Consider the following 22,979-nt stretch of genomic DNA (forward strand, 5'->3'; position numbering starts at 1 on the left):
AATTATGAGTCCAAGGCCAAAATAAGCAAACACTTTGAGGTTACAAATTCACACTTACATTGTTACCCTTGCAGTAGTAGGAAAGAGCTGGGAAACGCCTTCGGCTGCGAAATTTAGAGCTCCCCACTATGATGTGTGCAGTTGCAGACTTTGGTACATAGACTTCTGTAGGATAGGAGTCACAGACCTGTGAAAGGAAACTCTGTTTGTTTGGTCTACAAAGTACAAGTAGCATTAGCCATTTTCACAGCAAAAACAAAGTATCAAGGAATTCCAGCTCAGGGAATAGTCTGTTATTATAGTATACATATCACTGCCATTGCTCAAAACATTATTTTGAAGCTGGAAAGTATTAAACCTAACTTACAGATGGAAAAACTGAAGCAAAAGGGCTGAAGGGCTGTATCTCCAAATGTTAATTCATGTTTTATTGGGAACAGACAGGTTTAAAACACATTCATCCCAGAAAAGATTTATTGTTACATATAGCAAAGTTGTATTTACAAACGCAGAATTTGGGAGTAGCAGAATTGGGGAGTAAGGATGGGAGTGGGTGAAGTTCTCAAACATTCTGCTGGGAGGGGAAAATAATGGAAGGACACAAAAAAAAAAAAAAAAAAAAAAGAAAGATAGAGACATGGAGACAAGAAATTAAGCCACATGAAATGAGGTTACCAAAAGGCAAGCAGCCCTGACAATGCCTACCATTCCTGAGAAACCTGATGAGCCCGCAAAAAAAAGCCCCAAATTCCCTCTGAAGACAAGTGAGACCACAAATGGAAACCTGTTTTTACCCCTTTTCCTGATATTGTCTATAGCATTCTGACTGGGGTCAGAAGGATATTTAATATCTCCCTTTGACTTTCTGAGATGACTAAATCACTAAGAATAGCCAGGAAGAAACGATTTTCTGAGTCAAGAGATATGTAATGAAGGAGAAAGGAAAAGAAGGGATTGTGGTTACAGTTGCTGCTGTGGTGAACTGGATTTTATTAATGATGACATTTTTTCTACACTTTATCTTAAAAGAGATCATACATTTTTTTCCACTCATTTTAACAAAAAGACAACAAACCCTGAAAGCACATTCAGTCTTTTCTGAGAATGTCACAGTCCTTCCTTAACATGGATATGTTCCAGCAACAGAACCAATGGAGTGCATGGACAAACTTCTTTCAAAAATGTCTTGGTTATTATTTCTCACAATTAATTAACATTAAAAGGTCTTCAATCATACAAGACTGAATGAGGCAGGACAGCAGGCAACTAGGAAGATGTATGACCTGTAAGATGACTGTGAAAATCACTGACAGTCAATCACAGATGCTTCAAAAGGAGTGTGGGAACAGCCAGTGAGGAAAAAATATTGCCAAGCTCACTATCTGGAACAAATTTTTTTTTTTCTTAAAATGACTACATAGTAATTTTACATAGCCCTACATATCAGAGAAATTCTTATTCACACATATAACCTTAGGTATGACTTAAATTTCTTCCCAGGCAGCTGAACTCTAACATTTAAAACACAGTGGACTTATTTTCTGCACTTCATTTCCACATCTTTTAAATGAAGACCCATTCTTTCTCTCACTTTCTGTGTGCCATTTTATGTGAAGTAGTAGAGTTACTGCACCTTACTACATGTGTGTACAGCACTGAGCACAAACAGATACTGCCACTAAGCACTACAGTGGTCCTCAGTCAGGCTGCAGATTTATTGTACAGACAGCCTCCGTGACAGAAAAATCACAACAACTTACTCCATAGTCTCTGTTTACATCACTAATCTGCCAATAGTTGTTTGGAACACCCATCCGATTATATTCTTCATTGAGGTCCACAAGCTTCCACCCTTGTTCTCGTTCTTCTTTGTCTAATTTTGGATTGAAGGAGAAGCAATACAGTTCTTCATATTTCACTGGGAAAAATAATAAGCAAAGAAACAGAAAGGGTAAATGACTTCAAATTTCCCGTCCTGAAATCACACTTCAAAACCAGAACTTGGCATGGACCTTGATGCAGCTTCCTTTCAAAGAGTACAGTTTACTTTACAAAAGCACATATCCTGGTTTATATCTACTGTCAAGAAAACTTTGAAAGTATATGCTCTTTTGTTATTTGTATATGTTGCAATGTATGTGCCTTAATAGAAGTGCTACTTAAAATATACTGTTCTGCTAGTCTTCAGTAGATTTGTAAAAACTTTTCCCAGCACAAAGACAAAATGTCAGCACTAGGCTTTCATCCAAAGAAAACTAAAGTCAGTGCCAGTGTAAGCACTTGTTCTTCAAAAGAATTTGCTATCTAGAGGTAGTTTGGACGTCCCTTTATTAATGTAACATTTATCCTGTGACAAAGAAAAAAGATATGAACAATGGACTTTGCAGCACATTCTCACAAAAAATCATAGCAGTCATTGTCCCTAATTAGGAAGGTTTCCAATAGATCCAATGAAATCATAATTTTGTAGACTGCAAAATTCTGTCCTTGAATTTCTAGCAAATGCATTCAAGATACACAATATGTAATTGCATAAAAGAAGCATGTATTACATCAAATATTTTATCATGTCCAGGAAGTTGTTTAAGTAGCTATGCCACCTGTCCCCCTCAACCACGTACCATATATGAAATTTTGGTGGTGCTGGAGTTTTTTAACTTTTTTTAGGAGTATATCTGTATTTATTAGTGTCTTAATCCTGGTGACCAGTGGCAGCCAGACACCACTGCCACTGAATCCCAGCTGTTACTGACATAAATAACTATCCAGCATACAACTTGAAATTCGTGTTCTCATTGATACTTTAGATATTGCTTTGTCACAGGGGCATATTTCATTCTGTTGCTCAAAGTTCCTTAAAACTTTCTGATCAACAGATCCCTAAATTTAGAACTGAAGTAAACCACAAGCTGAGTCCTCTCTGATCTCATAGTTCTCCACTGATACGCTTGCTGTACAATCATTAAATTTAAATACTACACTCCTTTTCTAATAACATATACCTAATAAGCAGAATCTTACTACATTGCTGTGTTCTGTACTGAACAGAACTTACAGCTATAAAAATAATAAATCACCCCCCCATAATAATAAGGCTGTCATCTTTTTCTGTAGAAAGTCTTTACTTTTATTTTGATTTTGTCTTCTAAAGGTCTAATGTAAGTTATGTTTTGCCTTTTTAAATGTCATTGAATTGACTGTATATATACACACACAAAAGTATGAATGGAAAGAAAGAAAACTTCATGTTTACTCTGTCAGGAACATACTGAAAACCAATGAAGTCTTGAGTAGGGAGAAAAAAGGGAACGATTTCCACATTTTCCAGTAGTTTCAACTCCTGTATTCTCTAATTTCAAATTTCTGGCATGACACAGATTAGGAGGACAGTCTGGCTTATTTCTCACATGTTAACCTAAAGTTTTAGCACAATCCATAAATCCAACCTGAGCTTTTGGTAGTAATCTGAGCTCCTGTTTCCACTGCTTTGTAGTCAGAAGCATCTGGATTTTCTTTCCAATGGACCTGCTGTTCAGAGGCACAAGCAAAGCCTTTAAAAATCTACCTATGTATCCAGGTTATTTATGACTGTAGTCTGCCTCAACATAATAAGTATTATCACATGATGGTATCTGCACATAGTAACAAAAATGTTCAAGTATTAGTAGTCAGTGCCTTAAAGGTCAGTTACCACATCTTTGCCAGTACTTACAGGAACCTTCCCAATCTTTCAGTAATTTTGCCATAAACATCTGCAATCCTGCTATTAAACATGTAGTATCTTATGATCACATTGTTTTACAAAATGGCTTAATTAAGAAAGAAAGGGCCAAATACAGCTGACAGCTTGGCCTTACTAAAATTCTATCAAAAAAAAAAAAAAAAAAAAGCATAACCTTCACTTTTAATGTAACTAGGACATCAGATAGCATAGAACATGCTAAGCCAGTATACAACATGAGCTTCTCTCAGGAATGAATGAAAAGAACAGGCAGAGAATGAAAAATAGAGCCTGAATAGGTCAAATTATCTGCTCATGGAGTAACAAATACCTTCTAATGCTGAATAACCGTATTACCTAAAGAAAGTACAGCTTCATACACTGACAAAATGACAGGGAAGAGCACTGTCAGGTACAAATGACTCAGCTTGAATCAGAGCCTTCTAATTTTGAGTAGGTAGGCAAGATTTTATCCTGTCTCAAATCACGATCAGATAGTTTGCTGGAGAAGAAAATGTTTTCCTGCACAGGAATGCTGCTGTTCAGCTAAACTATGCAAAGAAGTAATTCTACAGTGCTGTTACTGCATCTTCTTTACTCAGACCTTCTTGTTCACTGCAGTCAGTCACCGAACTTGTATTCATGGTCCTCAGCTACTCTTCCTTTCATCATTCTGGTGCATAGCAGCATGCACACCACCTCCTGTCTCCAAGAAAAAGGATTACAGAATCACATGCCTCCCAGCATACATGAACATATACTTGCAGCTGAGGTGCATGGAATGAATCCAGATTTTCTTCAGCAGAACCACTGATTGAATTTTTCTAATTGTTTTAAATTTCTCTGATTACTTTCATCCTGCTACTTTAAGTTACTTCTACTACAGCTATATAGTACTATTGCTACTACTAGAACTTTATAAAGTTGAGTAGCTGTGCTGGTGGACGTGCAATTTTTGTCTCCTCTACACAGATAAAATTGGTACTCTCCTAATAAGAAAAAAATTAAATCCAGTTGTTGTCAGCTTTGTAAAGACTGCAACAGATAATTTCTTTACATACTATTAAAATAATAATAAAGAGCAAAAATTGGTGTTATATTTCTAAAGTCATAGTTTAAAATAAACAATCCACAAGCTTTGTCACTTGGGTCTTAGGAGAGCACAGTGCAGACAGGAGCTATAATGTAGGCAATCAAATGTTGGGCTTTGATGCAACATTTGGTTTTTCATTGAAAAGGGAAAAGGTTTCAAAAGGATCTTGAACTGAATTCAGAAACACACATGGCATATTCAAAATGTAGATAATTGTAGGCCAAAACACGGGCAGCCCAGTGAAATAGAACTACTTGCTGCTAAACCTTTCACCGATTTTAAGGAATTTCTGCACAGCACAAAAAGCCATAATGGAAATCTTGACAGGACCACTAAATATATTGTAAAGTTTTTGTTACAACAGGGACATAAAACCTACCTGAATTTAGAATATTATCCTAAATTTACATTTACGCATGTCATCCAGCAAATGAGTTGCACACAACTCATAGCATCATAATATATAGCAATATAGTATATTTCATGGCCCATGATGCTCTAGAGTATTATTTTAAATAGAAGTTCATGTCATACTTTATGGAGTGAACTACTTATTTTAATAAGCTTTCTTCATTGATCTTCAAATTATTATATCAATATTTCTCTCATAACACATCCCTACCGAACCTTTTTTCTTAACCTGCAAAGGACAAAGATGCACAGATACATTTCTTCCATTAAATTCTCCCTCTTCAGGATGAAGGCTGATTTTTGCGCTGTTTTCTTCCCATACCTGGTCGAGCCAGACGTATCAGAGATATGTAAACGTCATGGCAGTCTCGTTCCTGAGGGATCACCAGATGGATGACCTGGAAGTTCTTGCAGCGGATCAGTAACGGGCAACCAGTGGCAGTGGTGGCTTGCTTCTCAATAGAGGCAATTTGACTGTGGAGAACCTGAGGAGAATTGAAAAGAGTTATGCTAGTCAAATCTTTAAGAAGAAAACTAATTATATATAATGATGTGCCAGAGCAGGCACAGTAGCTTCCACTACTGTTTCAAAAAACCCTCATGCTCCTCCTCTTGTAGTTTGGTTCCTATCTCCAGCTTCAGGCTCAAGCAGCTTGATATATCACCTGCAGACAAAGAGGCATTTCTGGAGAGTTTCAGCTGCTCAAACATCAGCCTGCTCATGTTATCCAAAGCTTTTTTGTTTGTTTGCTTTAGTGTAAGCTAGTGGTTGTTAAAGCTCTTTTCATACATTTGCACAGTGAAAAAATGAACCAGCATCAGTTACATAAGGCTAAAATATTGTGCCTCCTCATGGGTAGAATGGTAATGCTGATATAATTTTAAATACTTCATCAAATGACATGAAACATTACAATAAAAACCTGGTCAGGAATAGTGGGATCAAAGGAAGATGGAGTTAATAAGTGCAAAAAAGGACAAGGGGTGCATAATTAAGCTACATAAAAGACTCTCAGATGTATGACACCGAGCCATAGCTGTATCTATATGTGTACATGTGTGCTGGTTTTGGCTGGGGTAAAGTTAATTTCCTTTACAGTGGCTGACATGGGGCTGTGTTTTGGATTTGCACTGAATACAGGGTTGATAATATAGAGATGGCTTTAATAGAGATGCTTACACTAAGCCAAGGCCTACTGCAATGCTGGCAAAGAAAATGAGAGTGCATGGGGGACTGGGAGGAGGCACAGCCAGGACAGGTGACCCCGACTGACCAAAGGGATATTCCAGACCATATGACCCCATGCTCAATATGTAAAGTGGAAGGAAGCAGTAAGCAGGGCACATTTGGAGTGATGACATTCACGTTTCCAAGTCACTGTTAGGTGTGATGGAGCCCTGCTCTCCTGGAGATGGCTGAACACCTGCCTGCCCATGGGAAGCAGTGAATTTGATCCTTGTTTTGCTTTGCCTGTGTGTGTGACTTTTGCTTTCCCTATTAAACTCTCTTTATCTTAACCCATAAGTTTTCTACCTTTTACCCTTTAGCTTCTCTCCCTGATTCTGCTGGTTAGCAGAGTGAGCGAGTGGCTGCGTGGGGCTTGGTCAATGGCTGGGGTTAAACCACAAGAAAATGCAATGTATGTTGTCAATCAATCAAAACAGTTAATTCAAAATACTACTTTATAAAAAAAAATTAAGAGTATTAAACCAACAAAATCACTGATTCAACACTAGCAGTAAGGGAGAAGGCCAAAAATTGACAGAGCCAAGGAAGTATTTCACATTCAAGGCATTTTTCCTTAGTTCTTCCTGGATGATAGGAGCAACAGTGCAGTTTACAGCAGCTGTTCCTCAGTCAATCACATCTGGTATTCATACAGTGAAGACCCTTCTATTCCTCTTACTATACTGTAATACCTAGAATCTACTGAAAATTTTTGAAAATTACTCAGCTGGAACTTCACATTGCCCCATAAAAGCATCCATATGAACTAATTAACTATTTCTAAAGTGTTTTGGAAGTAATTTTCATATTATCATAAGTAAAGTGCCATGCACTTACAGCTAACTGAAATAATAAAAATTCATACCCAGGTTTCTTTGCGAGTTTCAGAACCATTCTCCACAAATATGACATGGGTAGCTGTTAAATATAACGTTCCCACCACAGCTCTTCTTGAAGATAAACGATCAAGTAACCTAACATTTTCCACCTATACAAAAAAGTGACAGAGGAAAAAGAAAGAAATAATTAGGCTATGACAGAAAGCTCAAGTGAGAGCTTAATGTTCACATTTTGTCTATTACAAAGTTCTTTTCAGCACAACATTAAATATCAAAGAAGTATAACTATATGAGGAAATGTGATTATATTATGTGATTTATTTCCAGATCTTCCTTAATGTTCCTTTTCTCCCCTCTCTTGTGGTACCTCTGTATCCAAAAACCCGTTATGTAACACTTCCAAAGACAATTTCTCACTTGAGCTCTTCCTTGTGATCTCATCTTACCAAAACCCTGTGACAGTAAGGCAGGGCCTCTCCTTCAGCTAAACTCTAGCTCCATCCAAGCCATTCCAGCTAAATTAAAATAATAATAACAATAAGTAGGAGATAATGCTGGTAGAGTGTCTTTCTTCAATGGGTCTCATTCAGGCAAATTTTCTCCCATACAAATCTCTGTTAACATTTAAAACAAAGTTAAAAGAGTTTAAAAGAGTTAAAAAGAAACATTTCGATGTTGCTCCCTACATTCCTGTACGGGCTGATAGCTGAGGTCACACTGGAAGTTTTTGCCTTCAGTAACTTTTCAATGGGACTCAACAGCTCCACTTCCACTGCTCTCCCACCTTGGGCACAAAATGGGCATTGTCCCTTTGCTGCCCTCCTGACAACAGGAGAGTCTAAGACACATTATTAACTCTCAGATCACCAGCTTGTGACTTGTACATCATTAGTGGTTTGCATATGGCATGTGCTATAGGCTCCTGTTAGGGGTAGGAACTAGATGATCTTTAAGGTCCCTTTGAACACAAACCATTCTAGGCTTCCATGATTTCTGACTGAGAAACTAGAATAATAAAAAAATTAACAAGTTGGATATTCAGTGGGATAAAACCTGCCCAAAACAGTTACCAGTTTGCTACCATGGGTTTGATGGATGTCCTACTACAACAATTTTAAAATTAATATTAGTTGATTTTCCTGAAAAATAGAATGCCAGCATCTTACATGTTTGTGATGTGTATTCCAAATACATGGCACTATTTTAAAAATGGGAATAAAGAAAACCTTAAAATGAAAATAAGCCAGTTTAGTAGCAAAATGCTTAAAATCAAGCCATTATTAAAGCAGAGTCATCTCCCTCAAGGCTAGTTATAATCTGTTTTAAACAAAACTAAAACTTTTTATTTAAACAAAAAAGCCTGCTAGAAAGCATGGATGAAGTCTTTTCCCAGGGCCATCTACTTCAGAGGTCATGTATTGGCTTGAGAAGGAATGGAAGAAATACAATATTAACCAAGCAAGCATTCAGCAGCAAGCAAAAGAGGAGGGATGATACAAAAGAAAAACATAGGCAGTGCCCTTCTGAAAGGAACCCACAAAAGCAATAAAAATCAGCATTGTCTGGATGAAGAAAGGTCCCTACACTGCAGTCCAATCAGGGCTCTGCTGCACAGGCACTGATCTTGCACAAAGCACTCATCACCCACCCCAGCCTACAAAGTGAGCTAGCATGGGACATGGAACACAAGCAAAGCAGACATCCACACAACAGGACAGAGCTGAGGGATGAATTTCCAGACCTTAAGGTCACATCCTTCCCCACTCATCAATCACAACCCCATGACTGAAAAATGCTAACCAACAAAGCTCCTCTTTGGTTGTGTGGGGTTTTGTTTTTTTTGGTTTTTTTTGTTTTTTTTTTTTTTTTTTTTTTTTTTTTGTTTTTGTTTTTTGTTTTTTTAATGCAGAGCTAGAAATAAATCAAAGGTTAAATCTGAATAGGAACAGTTGCAGTAAGGGCTGTGTGGTAAGTCTGATTTCATCAAAGCAAATGCAGTGGCTGCACTGGGGAGATCAGAATTCACCTCTCCCTGGAGTTTGTCTCTCAAGAAGAGACAGTTGCAGCAGCTGAGGGAAGAGTGTGAGAGGCAGGCATGTACTCATGCTCCCTCAGGATCTCAACCCAGCTCTGGGGCCTTCCTAAGATGAGGTCACTCTTTTTAATACCCATAACTGTGTTTACATTCCATTCATTTTATTAAATAGCATTTTGTATATCTGTAACTTATTTGGTGTCCATAACACCCTGTGAGAGTGAACTTCACATTTCAGGTCTACATTGTACAACAAAATCTCTTCCTCCTGCTCTTTTTGAACCTGTCGCCAGTTATGTGCCACATGTGCTGTTACAGATCCTTCCCTCCATCCTTGTGTTCCAAGAGTGAAGAGCCCAACTTTACATAGTTGTGACCTTTATGGAAGCTATTCCAGACAAGCTCTTCCACACTTTTGACTATTCTGCATGAGGTCTACTTCCTGAGAAAAGGCGAAAAGTGCAAACAGAACTCAAAAGTTGGATGAAAAACATCCAGCATCTGTAGTCTGTGGAGTGGGATAGTGATGTTTGCTCTTTTTCTTTTTGTTTAGTTTTTAAAAGTTCTCAAACATTGCTTGGTTTTTTGTCCTCTGCTGAACACACTAGGGTTTGGGTTAGTTTTGGGGGGCTTTTTGTTCTTGTTTTTTTTAGAACTAGCAATTGTAACTCTTAGTCGTGCCTGCATACATAAGCTAAGATCTACACCCCATGTGTATTTATTAATGATAAATTTAGTACATCAGTATAATGAGGCATTGCTCAATCTTAGATTTCACTCTGCTGATCAAAGGATTCAGAAAATGAGCCTTCTTTCTTCTTCTGCCCTCTCCCAATCAGGAAAAGAAAGCCATGTCCAGCAGTTTGTTTAAACCTAGAGAGTTTGGGAATAGAGGGAATAGGAATATGTTCATTTCCACAAGAAGGGAGCACATATTGCAATAGTGCTTTGGAATAGGAGTTTTTCCATCTAAAAAGTCACAGCATGCTGAGAAGTCAGCACTAGTAGCCAAAATTTATATCAGAAACAGATAATAATTATTTTTCTTTTTTTTTTTTTTTTCCCTATAAAACAATGCTCCACTTTTTCACCAAATTAACTGGAGACATTATTGGAGAATGTAGGAAATTATGTATGTACTGACATGTCAGGAAAAAGCATAGCAACCATGCACAGGTGCTTCACCTAAAATGAACAACTGGTGTGAGAGACCAGATTGGAAAACACAAGTCTGTAAAGCTGAGAGCTGGAAGAACACAAGGAATTAGAAAGAAAACATTAGCCAAGGCAGTCTAGAGAGGGGCATCTAAGTAAAACTTCCATAATTTAAATAATTGATTTGAAGCTCTTGCCACATTTTTTTTTCTCATTCTTTTTTATTTTTCTTTCCTGATGACTGTGGTTGTCTAGGCCTAAAGAAAAGACCACCAGGAGATTTATTTCAATGACTACTTACATGGAGATAAATAAAGATGCCCAGAAAGTCTATTTCCAATGCAACACAGATGACAGAAAAAAAGGAGGAAAAAATAGAAGTTAAAGGGAACACAGATTAAGAACAGATGGAAGGCACTTTTTACTCAGAGAATAAACATGACAAATTACTTACAAACAAGGTTGCCAAGGGGTCATTCAAGAAAAAAATGTTATATTAGGGAAAATCATGGGCCAGAGTTTTATTCAGGCACAACTCCCACCAGTTTCAACAGGACTCCCACCTAGGGAAGAACAGCAAGTATATGACCCTGAAAGCATTTGGAAAAGTTTGTGTGCCAAAATGTTATTCCTAAAAATATTCAAGTACCCTAATTTGTTTTCATTTTTAAATAAGCTTTGACTGCATTACCTATTTTGAATGCTTTTTGAATATTCTACCTTTGTCCTCACTTCTTTAAGCTGTTTCAGTCTCCAAACACGTCAGCATCTCAAAACAGTGCAGAAGTTACTGCTACTATTTCAGGCTGCTCACAGTTCCACATAGGAAAGCTTTTTTCAGATAAACACAGCATCAGTTCTGACTGTGGGCTCAGACTGAGCAGAGAAAGGAGAAGCAAAACTGTACAGCAGATTGGACAGAACTGGAGCTTCCTGTCACAGCAAAGCTCATGTGCAGCATGGGGATGCCATCTGACACAAAATGGTCTCTACTGCAGGATTTTCCAATAAAATTAAATTCTGAATTATGAAAAAAAAAAAATCTCAAAGAGCTTTTTTCTCTTACATAGGTTTTAAGTTTATGTGTTTGCTTCCTATGCATTAGCTAACTTGAAGTAGAAGACACTTAAACACTCTAATTCCTTATCCCAAGAAGGAGAAAGGCCAGAAAACCCTCCCAGCCAGGAGAAAGCTGCCAAAAAGGTAAGCAGGGAATGTCCTCACTCAGGCCACATCCTCAGGAGCTTCTCTATTGTTCAGACACTTGAAATTCATTGCTCTACCACAACCTGTAAAAGCAAGTTTCATGTAAAAGCTGATTAAGTACCTTGAAATTTGGCTGTACCAATGAGTTCCAGTGATTCTTCAAGGATAAAGAAAGGCCACTTTCACAAACATCTCTGCTGCTGAAAAAGCTGACCCAAAGTCAAGACTGGGCCCTAGGGGCACACACTTAGCCCTACCAAGACTTCTCATCCATCCCCTTGGCCTCCTAGACTAACCAGAGATTTCTGCTGCCTTCCCTACTCTCCTCAAGAGGTTACACACATGAGTAAAAGCAAATCTTCTTTTGAAGAAAAAAAAACTGCCTCCTGGGAATTCGTGATAGGACTCTCACTGGCCTTAGCACTGCTGGCAGACAAAAGCTAAGGGAAGAGCTTGTGAAAGCCAAAAGCCTGAGCCTAATGAGAAAAAAGGAGCACAGCTGGTATGGTTTAAGGCCAAGTGGAATATTTGAGCTTTCTTCACCCTGGTTGACCCCAGCTATCCATGTGTTTAACATAATTCCTGAGAGTGAAAAAAGACAACATGTAAAAGACCAAATGCTATTACTTTTTTTTTCCAACACAAAGACAGTAGTGTTGTTAAACAAAATATACAATAAGTGATCTTTTTTGCATGATCTTCGAGCAAGAATAAAAGAAAAATGAATTGCCAATTGATGCTGCCTTTTAATGTGGTTTCCATTCTATTTCATAAGAATCATAAAAACTGTACTTGATGCATGTTACTTCTTTATTTTTCTCTCTGAAAAGATCTCCCAAGTACAGTAAAATAATGCACATGAAGTTAGATGGCTGCATATGTCAAAAGACTCAAAGCCAAAAGTAAATCATTACATTTAAGCAAAGACACTTTAAGAGATGCATTGTAAAAAGTTTCCTCAGGGCAGATATGGCAGTATGGGGGAAAATATTCAAGAAAAATCTAAACGAGTTTAATTTTCTAAAGGACTAATGTGAAATGGAGGAAAAGAGCTGAAAAAATAATAAGGAATTATTCATAATAGCAAGACAGACAACAAAGTACCTAATTATTTGGCTTTAAAAGGAAACTAAACTGCTAAGATCTATAAAGAGTAAGGTCAGCACCACATTATCAGATACACCTGAGTAGCAGCTGCATAATGGGAGCAGCAAACAATAACCTATTACAAGAGTATAGAGCATTACAATATGGTGTCAACATTGTAACACAAGGCTCATACATAAAATTTTCTCTTTCAGTCTATATTAGATCTCATTTATCTAGAAAAGGAGAAGAGAGCAACTAAATGTATTCAATTAAAAATGCTATCTAAGGGCTTTAAATTTAGGAAAACCAGGGCTTCCTCAAGGCAGTAAATCTTAATACATTTGCCAAATTTGTTTAAATTTGGCTCTGAAAAGATATATAGGGAGAAGGAATTCTGCATGCAGCCAAAGGATACAAATAAGAAATATATCTTTAAACTCTTGTCTTTGATACAGGCTTTTCTGTTACATGTTTAAAACCATGCCATGTTCAGCAGCCTATTTTAGAGCAGCAGTACCAAGCCATATCAGCTGTGCAGGCCATGAGAGATTTGCATTAAAAATGGATTTGTAGGACTCCTTTTCTGGTGGTAGGGACCTGTCCTTCTCAGCAGAGTACACCTGCACAGCAGGAAATGTCAGTGTGCATTTTCTATTGCAAATAGACCATTCCTTTCATTTGCAGACAGCAATAGCTCAAATACCGCACACTTGGGCCCATTAACAGCAGGCCTAGAGATTCCAGCCTTGACCACCCCAAAGCCTAACTTCTCAAATCCTTCATTCCAACTTCAGTCTCCTACTGTGCATAAAAAAAAAAATCAAAGAGGACCTTGCAGACATGCAGTCTTAATGATTTCCAGTACTATTTTTCAAGCGCAATAAGGTTTAGAGTTAGCAGTTTAGACATAAATACCAAGATAACAAATTAAAATACAAAACTACCCACACATGATTTTTAGAGCTTGTTTTATCCAGCTACCTCTTTATTGAGCATCACATTATTGAAAATATTAAAGTCTGTGTGATCTTCTGACCATTTTTGACTAAATATTTTGAGAATAATGGCTGTTACAAGATTTTGTTTAAATCAAAACTTACCGTAATAAGAAGGTAGCTTGATGACTCTAATTAAAAAAAATATATTTTATAGCACAATTCCAAACAGATATTTTAAGTTCAATCCCACAATATGTGGACATTTTTTGCAGTTTTTATTTTTATTTTATCTACCTCTAGTCTGATGTTACCACAGAACATTTTCTGGTATAGTATACTACAAAGTTCACTTGTATTAAATTTATCCTTTGGGCTCAAAGTCTCATAGCACAAAGATGGAATAAATGGAACCCAAAGAAAACTAAATTGCATTCTAAATACAGAAGATTTATTAATAAGAAAAAATCCATAACTCACAAAATCAGAGTTGAATGTGCCCAGGATTAGTGTAGATGATTTAATGCATCATTTGACTAAAGTAGTGAAGTAGAATGACATATTTGAAGCCATTAAACATTACTGGACCCAGAACAGGCTAAACAATTTTTAATCATGATGTAAAATGAGAAACAGTTATGAAGTCAGAAAACACCAGCTGAATTGTAAGACACACTGCTCTAAGTTGTATACTTCAAGTACAGAAACCACCTTCACACAACACTTGAAAAGCAGAAAATCAACTTTGCACTTAAAAGACATGTGTTTGCTGTAACCTGATGGCCCAAAACACCATTAAAAGGCAAAGGCCATGCCAGCCTCACCTCCTCTACTTTTTCTAAGTAGCAAACTAAACACAAGTTTAGCCAAACTCTAGTACTATATTGGAGTGTCTGTGGCACTCCATTCCCCATTTCCAGTGGGGGAAACAACCAGTCCATGTCCCCGGGTGTTTCCCGATACCACCTCAGGGCTGCTGCCACCTTTCTACATAACTGAAATAAATCAAACTTTTCCAAAAGGAATTGTAGCTTGGATACAGAGAACATAACTATAATATCACACCTTATCTCAACAGAAGGCACACAGAGAGCAGTGGTAGAATACGCCAACTTACCTTAAAAAAATGTGGAGATCCAGCAACCCAGAACATGTAGTTGGAGAGTAAACACTGGGCATGCTGGGTTCACTTTTGCTATTGATCTGGATAGACACCTTGACAAATGTTTTGCCATTTACATTGTGATATATATAGTGGATATAAATTACATGGGTTTCCTGATGGAGATTTTGTGAAAAAGGACATGTTATAAAATTTTATAAAAAAGCAAGAATTATGGAAAGTAGAATGAAAACAAAAGCAAACACACAGCTCATTTACACATGCTGGAAATTTATTCTGTGAAGCAATACATCTGGTAGATAGATTTGTCATTCATGTGGGAGCAGATCTTAAATTCTGCCTGAGAGAAGCATTATTGAAAGGAAATACCTCACCGTAACATCACAAAAATGAAAGCACTTGAGCAACTCAAGTCATTCCAAATATTCTGTTAACACTGAGCCAAAAGAATTTCTGGGCTAAGTCCCCTGAAGACAGCTCGTACACCAGGGATAAACTGATGTGTTCTTTATTATAAGGCCATTAAGTAGGCCTGTTGCCAATATACAAACACAAATGATATGGACATATCTACAGAGCTCTGTATCTTTCATCCTGTCCAGGGTCAGACATATCTCTACACATGCTTATAAAATATGCTTCTAATCTTCTCAGAAGTATTGCTGATTTATTTTTTTCAGAATGTTATGAGCTGTTTGTCATATTTTGGGTTTGGAGAGTTCTCCTAAACTATCTTGCTGTTCAATCCAAACTCATGTCAGTCACTGGTTTTACTAATTTTTAATTTTTAAAGGGGTATGGGAGTTATATATAATTCTATTCAGCAATGAGGGATGGTTTCCAACTCTTAAATTACAGCCTTCATACATAGGATGGCATTTACCTTGTGAAAATACAGTGCCTATGTATGTTCATACATACATTAAACATACATGAACATACATGCCTATCTATGTATGTTCATACAGTGCCTATGTATGTGCATACATCACGTATGCACCCCGTTTTCTACCAAGAGTATAATGATAGAACAATAGTGGTCAGTACACCAAATTGTGTGTTAGCAGGTGGACACGTACAGTGTGTTGGGAAAGCACCAGAATGGCTTTTGCAGTGGGGAATCCTACTCCAGAAGAGTCTTGCTAAACAGTGTGTGGGCAAAAGAGACATATAGGGGCTTCAACACAGACAACCAGGGTAGAATACCTCCAGGAAAAACAACCTAAAACATATCTGTCCAATCCAATGGATTGGACATAGGAAAGAGGTCTTGGGGTCATTGATGATATTTCTCTGAAATTATCAGAATCTGGTGGGTTGTGATCAAGATTTACTGTGAAGGCATGGATAAGGTGAACATGGAATTTTTATTGAACAAATCCTTGAAGCTAGAAGGAAGCAATACTGAAGGAAGCTACTCAGGACTTTTCAAAAGACAGAAAAAGGTAATTCTTGTAAAGCCATGATCTTCTGGAGCGTGCTTCCATGCCGGCTGTGGAGCTGGAGAGTGTCATCCTGTCTATAAGGAGCTCTGGCTAACTCACACAGAGAGGTCCATAAATGGACAGTAATGGAACTCAGAAGAGCTGGAACCTAATACAACCGTAGATGCTAAGAAGCTGCAGAATGTGGCCAGGTCTAAATGCTCTCTCTCCTCTGTCACTCTGACACAGAGTATCTTAATGAACTACTGATCCAACTGGTATGGAATTACCTTCTGCTTTTTTAATGTCTGTTATGTTTCATCAGATTAATTTTAATATTTATGAACCATAAATCACTACAGTCATATTTCACTTAAAATTAAAACAATTGCTGAGACCTAATGGACCTTATATAATATAGAACTCCCTTTGAAGGAAAAGCTTCTACTTGGGCCAAGAATTTTGTTTTCAGATATTATTAAGTTTATTAACTTGCTAAGTATGCGATTTATCTTGATTTTCTATGTGGCTGGGTTTGTGAATCAGGAAGGTGTCATTATTCTGACATTAATACCTTTGCAGAGCAGGGCAGTCACTTCTCAAATTTCTCTCAGGACAAGATTGTATGAAGTCAGGAAATGTGACACCAGAGGCTAACACATGATACTGTGAGCTTTCCCTTACCTATTTTTACATTACAGGCATTGGAAAACATTTAATGTTCAGTTCTGAATTATCAAAACCAAATTCAGTAAAAACAAGACAAAACAAAACACCCCAACAAGTACTGGTGGCCGATTTTTAAGCTGAGGGGTTTAAAAAAAACCGAAGGTATCAATTCTGTCAGGTAGCTGTAGATACCTGACAGAATGGGAGGGTTTAATGATTTTTCAGTGTATTTAGGAGTAACTGGAGAGATGAAATACTTCAGTAGTAACTCATGTTGATTTCATACATTTATGTTGGAAATTGGAAATTTTAAAGGATTTTTGTACCCCTTGTACCTTTAAACCATGCCTTCTAAACTGCTCTATTATATCAGATACCTTTCAGCATAGCTATAATGTAAGAGACTGCCAGGATCCAGGACTGCAGAATCACCTCACACTGAATTAAGATTTTCAGTGACCTGAGGCATTGGTACAGTGCCTTCTCACAGTATCAGATACAGAAATGGGTTTTACATATGCAGAGTAATATTTTCTGGATCAGGACCTGGTTGTAGAAAAGAAAACAGATAAGCTTCCATTGTCTGCAGCAGGGACTTTCGTGGGTCTTCCATTCACAGCAAACACAACCATTTATTTTTTCGGATATTTTTCTACACTTATTAGTTTGTTTTCAACATTTTTCTCATTCATGCTTTCAACATTCTTCAGTGAATGGTCAGAAGCATCTGTACAGACACCTTCCACTGCTTGTACCTTCCTGCAGGAGGACACTCATACTATTCTGAAATTCTTCCTTCCCAGAAAGGGAGATAACAGATAATGAAATGAGATTAGAAGAAAGGCAGTTGTTATAAATGCCTATCTTCATACTAGATTGACAGCTTAACACCTAAAGGCGAAAAAAGATAGACAAATAACAAGGCCCTAATCTCAAATTCATGCCATCATATTAAATCTTGATAATAAATACAAATAAATTCCTAAATTCAGGTGGTTGGGTTATTAGATAAATAAATAAATACGAAAATATATCCCACCCCATTTCGAATTAACATATTGCTCTGGTTCACTTTTTTTTGTTTTTACTTTTCATCTACACCTTTTATGTGTTAAAACTGTATTTTTTTTTTCTAGAGCAACGTGGCAATTTTGTTAACAAATACAGGCCTAGTGCTTAGAAAGCTGTAGAAAAAGACGGATTACGTCGGCTAAAGATCAAACATGAATTGAAATACTAATCAATTCATCACCAAGTCTGAAATCTTGGGGCAAACGAAAGGCGTCTGAAAAGCAGGTAACACAGCTCCCATTCCGGATACCTGCGGCTCACGGCCAGTGCCTGCGTTAACAGAGGGACGGAGTGAGAAGCCCGACAAGCCCATAGCGCAGAGCAACGCGCCCACCTCCCGGCGTTTTGGGCACGTATCAGGGCAAAGTGGCCGGAAAGCAGCCCGCAGCATCAGCTGGAAGGCCGTAGAGGCCCGCAGGGCTGCGGTGCGAGGCTCTCTTGGGCTGGAGCGGGAGGGGCCGTGGGGATGCTGCCGCGGCCGGCGGGACCCACCTTGGGCATCCGGATGTGTTCCATGGCGGCAGCGCCCGGCCGAGCTCCTCACGCACCGCCCGCCGCCGGCGGAGGCAGCTCTGCGCACCTGGCCTCCCCCGCCTTCCTCCGGCCCTACTGCTGAAAAGAAATTTTATATATTTTTTTTAATAATATATTTGCATTTTATGTTTTCCTCGCGTTTTCCGGCGCAGATGGGAAGGAAGAAGGGAGGGTTTATTGCCGGCAGATGATGTGCCCGTGCTGCGATGCCGGCAGGTCAGCGGCTGGCTCCACCTCCCCGGCAGCTGCCATGCCGCCCCGGCCGCGGGGATGCTCCGCGCCCGCCGCCCGGCCCGGCCCGGCCCCGCCGCTCCCGGCACCGCCACCGCGCCCGCAGCCTCCGCCCCGCGGGCACCGAGGGCGCAGCCCTCACGGCCGGCTGTCTTATCGAGCGTTACATCGCTCTGCCCCTTCTTCCAGGGGAGATAAGATCGGAAGCATAAAGCGAGCTCTGTCCGAGATCGCCTCCCCCCATTTTGTTTGTTCCCTGGCCCAGCGTGTACAGTAGCTCAAAGACAAAAGCTGCACTTACTGAAACTGAAGCACTGAATTTTGTTTATCTCAAGCTCCGTGTGTCTGTAATTCACGACTTTGCTGCATCCACAGATTTGCACAATGGAATATTTTCTGTGACACAGGTTTTCAGCCTTGTGCCAGAAATTCCTTCTCCCATCTTTTCCCTTACCTATTGCCAGATATGTGTTTCTTCTTGGAGCAAAAAGAAATGACACTGAGATGATTTTCCCAGTTTACCAGTGTGAAGATAAAGAACAGGTTTCTCTAACCATCTTTCATACACTAACCAGCTATCATATTCAGAGCAAAAGGAGAAACTTCTCAGTGTTTATACCAATGTGCAAATGACTAGAGGTGCTAATATATTATTTCAGATACACCTTAAATATAAAATGCCCAGGTATTCTATATTGATCAAGGTATTCCAGCAATTCTTCACAAGTAGGGACTAGCCTAATGGAGGCATAGAAATAAATGTGGAGGCCTGTCAAACAAACCCCACAAAGGCCACAGCAAGAGGAGTCTGCTCCAGAGCAACAGAAGCTCTCTGCATATCCTCTTCTTGCCTGCAGAGAAGAGAGCAAGCTTAATTTGTTTTGTGAAAGATAAAATATGGGTTGAAAATAACACAGGGTTATCAAAAACAGAAATGCATTTTACCCCAAGGGAAAGGGAACAATGGGTACAGCTGTACTGGTTCCAGAGTTTATCCAATCCTGCCAGTTTCTTGTTAATGAATGTCTAGATTAGGGGTTTTTTTTCTCCATTTCTTATCCACAAAACCCAGGGCATCAAGAGGTTTTTTTTATACCAACTATTAGGTTAGAGGAGACAGAAGTTGTACTATCATGAGTGGAAAATAAGTCACCCGTGGATTTGACCATTCTGCTTCCCACTCCCATTTTGGCCCATTTCTGCCCACCTTTCTCTCACAGTTCTGCTGCTGTTTGGATAGCATCCATAAATGTACATAAAGTGTGGACTTCACAAGACTCTTGATCAGTGGCATAAGTTTATTCTCTATTTTAGGCCAGAGCATCAGAATCAGTTAAGAATTAACCAACCGTGGAATATGTTTCCTTTGTAATTATGGCTGATGTGATTTACTGCATGTATTATAATCTTTTGGCATTACCAACAATGAGTAAAGTTGGAAGAAAATACATTTATCCTTTCAGTCCCCAGAGATGCTTTTACTCTGGTACATCTTGTGATTCATCACAGCCCAGTTCAAGTCCTACAGCTGATGTCAGGAAAACTTGCAGATGCAAGTGACAATGCACTTTAACTCTGCTTCACATTCATCAGTAGCTGCAAAACTAAAGCATTGCAGTTCAGATAGCAATCAGTTGCTCAACATCCTGACAGAGATTTTGGCCTGTCTTGGGCTGATGCAGCTGTAAACAGAATTTGGGCTTAGATAAAAGTTATATCTAATGCAATTGTCATGGAAAGCTTCAGTAAACACAGCTTTCTAAAAATTCTCTTATATTTTTCATTTGCATTTCAGGCTCATGGAGACTGCTGCCTCAACAGTGTGGAAATTAAATTCTCTGTAAAGGTATAACCAGAAATAATCTGCAGATTACTGCTCTGACTCGACTAAGATATAGGGGCAGGAAAATTAAATTGCCATACCTACGTAAGTTTTGACCTATCCACTGAAACTGCCAATAAAGTTCTTAATTTATTTCCCATTAAGAAGGCCAGTCACTGAGGACTAGAATCATACCAGCATACTTATTTTCTATATCCATAAGTAACAGGGTCAGCTTTCAGCCTCATCCATTAAAACCTGAAAGCACATTTCACTTCCAATAGGTAAACAATTCTGTTATAGTCAGTGGAATTACCAAAAAACTCAGACATTTTTCATACGACCTACCTGGCCTGTATTTGAACTATCATGTTAGATGTGGAAGGCTTTGTGGATTTATTTGTGTTTTCCAATTATATCTTACTTGTTTAAGGGTAGTTTCCTGTGGGCTGCATTTTAATATAATACAGAGTTAAAGATTACATTTAGGTACTTCTAATACTTACTTAAAAGTTTAGTCTACAGATTTGTCGACATAAATTAAATACTGACATGTAGGCAAGAAAATAACTCAAAACTGGTGATGTAACAGCTTGGTTGATGGGACAGCTGTAGCCAGGGTGACAGAATCCTCCCTCTGAAGAGTCTGGTATATGGGATGAAGATGTGGAGATTGGGCTCAGCCCATGTTACTGTGGGCTAAAGGCAAACAGTACCAGTTTGAGTGCATCCCTGGGTTTGTGGATAAGGAATGGACCTTAAAAAAGTCCAGCTTGACATTTCACCAAGGAAATGCTTTTGGACCCACTGATAGCAAAAAGTGGGGTTTGGGCATCAACTCTTTCTCATGCAATTCATCATACAGGTCTTTGTACATTATTTGTTGAAAATTACACACAAACCAAATAGGACTGTATCAAAGCCAACTGACTTTCTTATCAGTTTTCTTCTAATGCATTCAGTAAGATGCATGGCAAAATAGACTTTTTATAATAGAAAAAGGGAAACAGTACCACTTTTTACCATAAAATACAGTATATTAATAAATTTTCAAACATAACATATCTACACCAGTAATACACAAAAGCATCATGTAACTTGTAACTACTTTGTAGTTTCAAAATTCTTTTCTTCCACAATTTCACAGTACTTCTTTGCTGGTTTAACCCCTTCATAAGATAAAAACCACCCTTATAATTTATTAGAATTATGGAATCCTTAAGTTTGGAAAAGACCTCTAGGATAATTGAGTCCAGCCATTAACCTGAACATGTTACCATTAAACGTAATATCCAACCTAAAACTTTTCTGGCACAGCTTGAGCCTATTTCCTCTCATCCTGTCACTTGCTGCCTGAGAGAAGAGACCAACCCTCACCTGGCTACAACTTCCTTTCAGGTAGTTGTAGAGAGTGACAAGGTCTCCCTTGAGCTTCCTTTTCTCCAGGATAAACAACTCCAGCTCCCTCAACTGCACTGCTCCTCATAAGATTTATTCTTGTTATTTTCTTTCGTCAGGATTTTTCATGCCACTTGTCAAATGATAAAGATTAATTCTATTGGAACATGTTTACACCCTAGATAATAAGTACCACAGATTCAGAAACAGTGTGTCTGTTTATATTTGTTTCATAACTTTTGACCTTTTTTTAGGGAACATGCAACCTTCTCCTGGCAAATGAACCTGTACACAGAGACTTCACCTCCAGTTAATATAGCAGGAACTGCATGTACAAGGTAAAGGATGTGAGGAGCAGCTTCCACTTTATTGTTTAACTTGACTGTTACTAGGTTTGACCTTTTAACTTTTCCTTCAAGAATGGCTCAAAGTCTTTGATTTGGCCTTGTTATAAAACATTGTTACATTGTTATAAAAGCAATTTTTTTTTTGCAGGAAAAGTACCAGCCAACCTCTGGAAATTGGAATGATTTTGATGCTATTCTGCAGTTAAACAAACTGACATTTATATCATATAACATATACCATATAACATTGTGATACATGATATATAATACATCACACATGATATCTGGCCAGGTTTGTGATAACTGGCCAGAAATGCATAGTAGAGAAAAGAAATATTCAAAACTCTAGAATTAGTCAGGATATATGTCCAGTTACTTACATGAGGATTTCATGAAACAGGTACAGTTATGCCAAAGTGATAACTCTTGATCAAAGAGCATTTCAGCAAGATTAGAATACTCAATCCTGTAACTCTGAAATGCTTCATTTTTCATAACAAAGCATGTCGGCACAACCAGCTGGAGACATAGTGGGGGAAGGTCAGTCGTGATGTCCTGGAGCTGGTATTTGTCAGACCACACACATCACTTACAGAAAATCTTAGCACTTACAGTCAGTTATTACAATATGGATTGTAGGGGCAAAAA

At 38.3% G+C, this 22,979-nt stretch overlaps 1 protein-coding gene across 1 annotated transcript in view; it reads right to left on the bottom strand.

Annotated features, from left to right (window-relative positions):
• The window catches only part of MTMR7 (myotubularin related protein 7), a 42,764-nt gene extending 21,807 nt beyond the window's left edge, over nucleotides 1-20,957 (bottom strand). The window contains 11 exon segments of the mRNA XM_053941631.1: nucleotides 59-187; nucleotides 1,761-1,918; nucleotides 5,548-5,710; nucleotides 7,319-7,441; nucleotides 18,181-18,232; nucleotides 18,234-18,269; nucleotides 18,492-18,608; nucleotides 18,730-18,815; nucleotides 18,817-18,916; nucleotides 19,547-19,615; nucleotides 20,935-20,957. Of these exon segments, the coding sequence (XP_053797606.1) occupies nucleotides 59-187; nucleotides 1,761-1,918; nucleotides 5,548-5,710; nucleotides 7,319-7,441; nucleotides 18,181-18,232; nucleotides 18,234-18,269; nucleotides 18,492-18,608; nucleotides 18,730-18,815; nucleotides 18,817-18,916; nucleotides 19,547-19,615; nucleotides 20,935-20,957 (1,056 nt within the window).
• Nucleotides 20,958-22,979: the final 2,022 nt, after the last annotated feature.

Source organism: Vidua chalybeata, chromosome 4 (genome assembly GCF_026979565.1).
Source record: "Vidua chalybeata isolate OUT-0048 chromosome 4, bVidCha1 merged haplotype, whole genome shotgun sequence".
NCBI lineage: Eukaryota > Metazoa > Chordata > Aves > Passeriformes > Viduidae > Vidua > Vidua chalybeata.